Here is a 4,036-nt window from a genome sequence, read left to right on the forward strand (position 1 = left end):
AAAAAACTAAAGATGTGTAAAGCCCCTGGATACGAGGAAATAACTGCTGAGATGATATTGGCCAAAAATCAAGTGACTCCCGGATTACTTACAAGATTATTTTGTAGAATGTGACGTTAAGAAGCAGAACCTAATGAGTGGGAGCTAGGAGTGTTGGTGAAATTGAAAAGAAGGAGATCCTACTGATTGCCATAATTACAAAGGCTTCATACTTAAAGACACTAGAGGGGAAGATTGATGAAAAACTGAGATGAACAAGCAGGACTTAGAAAAAGTAGAAGTTGTACAGACCAAATTTTCATTTTAAGACATGTGGTACAACAATGTGTAGAATATAGAAATCCTTTTCGGTGGCATTCAAAGACTATAAAAAAGCCTTTCATAGTGTGCACCGGCTAATTTTGTGGGGAGTCCTGTGTTATTATGAGGTTTCCCTTAAATATTTAAATTTGATTAAATCTGTTCATGAGCACACCAAGTGCAAAATTAATGTTAGTGGAGTCCTCTCAAATAAGTTTTCCCGTGAACACAGGAGGACTCCATGGAAACGTGTTGTCACCTATGTTGTTTATCCTCCTCACGGACTTTGTAAAGCATGGAAAAGTTGAGGATGGTAGAGAAGGATTGGATTGGATTAGTAACAGGAAATTAGTGAACCTAGAGTATGGTGATGACGCTGTCCTTATTAACAGAGCCCCACAGGACTTGCAAAGCTTGCTTATCAAAATGCAAGAAATATCACATGCGGGTGCACTCAAGATAAATGGAAGAAAGACACAGATGATGAGGACAGAATATGCACTGGAAGATGAAATGTCATTGGAAAGAGAAATTATTACTGACGTGGAATAATTGGAATATTTTCGTATTAACATTTCAAAGAATCTAAATTTTTCATTAATCAATTTTTTTTCTTTAATGTTTTCCGATTTTCCAAATATTATTGTATCAAATTTTCTCCACCAGAACTTTTATATTAAAGTGTAGTTCCAAAACTCAACGTAGTCCTGAAGAAGGGTCGCAAAGTGATCCGAAACCCGTGTCGACACCAAATAATTGATAGAGAAAAATGAATGCATTTCTGCTGCTATCCTGAAAACTATCTGCAGGACAGTTTGTCCGTAGAGAAACTATCTTCGATTTCTGGTCCCCACTAAGAAATTGTCTAATAATATATATATATATATATATATATATATATATATATATATATATATATATATACATATATATATATATATATATATATATATATATATATATATATATATATATATATATATATATATATATATATATATATATATATATACATATATATATATATATATATATATATATATATATATATATATATGTGTGTGTGTGTGTGTGTGTGTGTGTTAAGGTTAACTATATCAACGTTGATTAAGTAAAATCCGCTTAAATGTTTTATTCCTCTAATAATCAATTTAGTATAGACTATGGCAACACAATATCAGCGAAAGAAAATAGGAGAAAGCAATCAAAACAATTATTATATACACGAATAATGGTAATTATTTACATTTTACAAAATCTTACAAATTTGTAAAAAGAATGCGGGCCTGATTATAAGTTTCTAAGATGTGCGACTCATGTGACGAAAGGAAACGACAAATTCCCAAAGCTCAGCAACAAATTTCCAGAATAGTTTCAAATGTAAAAGATGATAATCATAAAAATATCTTCTGATGGTATTCCATCTTCCAAGGTATCCTTGTTTTCCTCTCAAACTATCAGCGTTGTAAAAGAAGTTGATGAACAGCGTTCGTCACAGAAAAAAAAAAATATCTCCACGATAGCAGCCTTTACCTAACGATGGCTGAAGTAAGTCCCTTGAATGCACCCGTGTAATTCTCTTATATTCTAAACTTGTTTTCTATAAAGCTCACGGAAGTTCGGGAAAGTTACTGGGGGATTCTACACGGTCCAGTGGGGACTATATTACGCAATAAGTAAAATTGCTAAGGTAAATAAATATTTGAGAATCTACCAGTAAATCTTGTTCTAGAATGAAACGATATCTTTGGGTTACAACTCATTACAATATTTTAACAATAACATTACAAAATAAACCTCTCTCACAACTCCTATAACATAATATCGATAAATTTAATCTACATATAACAATATACCTAAATTCATTTTACAGTTCGGGTATTATTTCTATTTCTAAAGACAAAGTTTTGTTTCAATTTACTTTACAGGCTTGTTCTGGACGTCATGCATAACATAAGTAACTGATATGTTTGTGTTTCGGAATGTCTTGTGAATATAACTGAAATTTGTATTGTTTGGAAGTATGAGAGTTCGAAATGTTAATTCTTTTCCAAAGCATAGAATTTATTTAGCTTTATTTGATTGACGTGAACAAATTGGGAATAATTAAATAGTTTTTTCGATTCTGTTTTACTAAAATGTGACTGAAAAATATTTCTTCAAATTCATAAAACACTTTATGTATTTCATAATCATAATTACTTAGTTTTGATATATGCAAACGAACCTTAATTTGTATTAATTTTTTGTAAATCATACTACTATTTCAAAAAATATACAGATACTTATGTGACTAATTAAGGATTGATAACTATAGAACCTATATAATTCAAACATCCACACTTTAGCATATAACAGTCTTCAATAGTTTTTATATGGATACGTAAAACAGCTCACTCGATGATATATAAGAAATAATTGAAAAAAATATATTGTAGCATAGCTACTTCTCTCTTGTTACAACAATGAGCAGCCCATGTCATTAATCTGGTTATAAGTGTATGTCTGTTTGTGTGTGTTTATGTATGAGAGAGAGAGAGAGAGAGAGAGAGAGAGAGAGAGAGAGAGAGAGATATAATCTGTTTACGAAGAAAAAGTTGATGGTACAACGGTTCCAGTGGTCTCCACTGCTTTGAACAGAGAAACAGAGGTTAAAACTTGCTTCCCTTATATCAATATACAGTTTGCTACATTTAAGGAGGGCAAAGGAGTATGCCCGTGGGAATGGGGGTTCCTTTCCTGGAGGGACGAAAGGAAGAAGGTAAGATACCAAAGAGATAATCCTCGATTCCATCCTTTTTTTCTTCCTTTACTTAATATTCAAACTTTTACACGATCAAACCCAGTCTCTCTCTCTCTCTCTCTCTCTCTCTCTCTCTCTCTCTCTCTCTCTCTCTCTCTCTATGACGTGAAGCGGGTACCACTAATTTCTAAAATCCAGTGTCTATCTTGATGTAAACAGTGAAATTAGTATTACTTAGCCAATATTCAACTGTTGAAGGTTGCTGATTATGGTGTAGATAGAAAAAAAAAAATAAAAGTTTAGTTGAAATGCACAATTTCACGTCCTACATTGAGAAGGACAAGAGCTGTGATAAGGTAGCCCATCACCTAAAGTTATGTCAACATGAAAGTATAACTACAGTAGTATTTACAACAATGAAAATAAGCACGAGTTTTGAGATGAGCAGCACCTTCACAATTACGCCCCACAGCGCCCCTCTGATGGAAGCTCAGCCCCACTGGAGAGACCCGAATTAGCCTCGGGAACTAGAAACAAAAGCCTTCAAGAGGATATATCATGTTTTTCGTTTCAAAACAGGAATCATGTGATACAAATAACTTCAGAAATGAAAATGTTTCCTGTTATTGGAGCCGTATATTGGCCGTAATATCACTTTTATTAGTTTGATAAGGCAATATTGAGGATATTACTTTATTTTCCTCCGATGTATATATATTTTTATAAAATCGGAGATAGGTAGAAAGTTATTTGATTATCTTATCAGTTTTTGGATTATTTCTGTATAAACAGATTTGAAACAAGAAATTTCTCATAACGTTGATTATATCATATCTACGGATTTAATCAAACCTAACTTACAATATTTTCTGCTACCTTTTTTTCACACATCCATTACCTCCACTAATAGGTTATGCGATCGAGTCGGTTTATTTAATCGTCTGTCTGTCTTTGTGGACAGGATTATGGCAAAACTACTCGAAGGTTTTTGAC

The 4,036-nt window shown here is 32.7% G+C and overlaps 1 protein-coding gene across 1 annotated transcript; it reads left to right on the plus strand.

Annotated features, from left to right (window-relative positions):
- Positions 1–465: 465 nt before the first annotated feature.
- On the plus strand, positions 466–852 carry LOC137635675 (uncharacterized). Its single transcript, XM_068368131.1, has one exon. The coding sequence runs from the start codon at positions 466–468 to the stop codon at positions 850–852; it is 387 nt and encodes a 128-aa protein (XP_068224232.1).
- The last annotated feature ends 3,184 nt before the right edge of the window (positions 853–4,036 follow it).

Source organism: Palaemon carinicauda, chromosome 3 (assembly GCF_036898095.1).
Source record: "Palaemon carinicauda isolate YSFRI2023 chromosome 3, ASM3689809v2, whole genome shotgun sequence".
NCBI lineage: Eukaryota > Metazoa > Arthropoda > Malacostraca > Decapoda > Palaemonidae > Palaemon > Palaemon carinicauda.

Excerpts from the sequence above, each read along its gene's own strand:
- LOC137635675 (XM_068368131.1), top strand. The coding sequence starts at position 466 with ATGAGCACACCAAGTGCAAAATTAATGTTAGTGGAGTCCTCTCAAATA.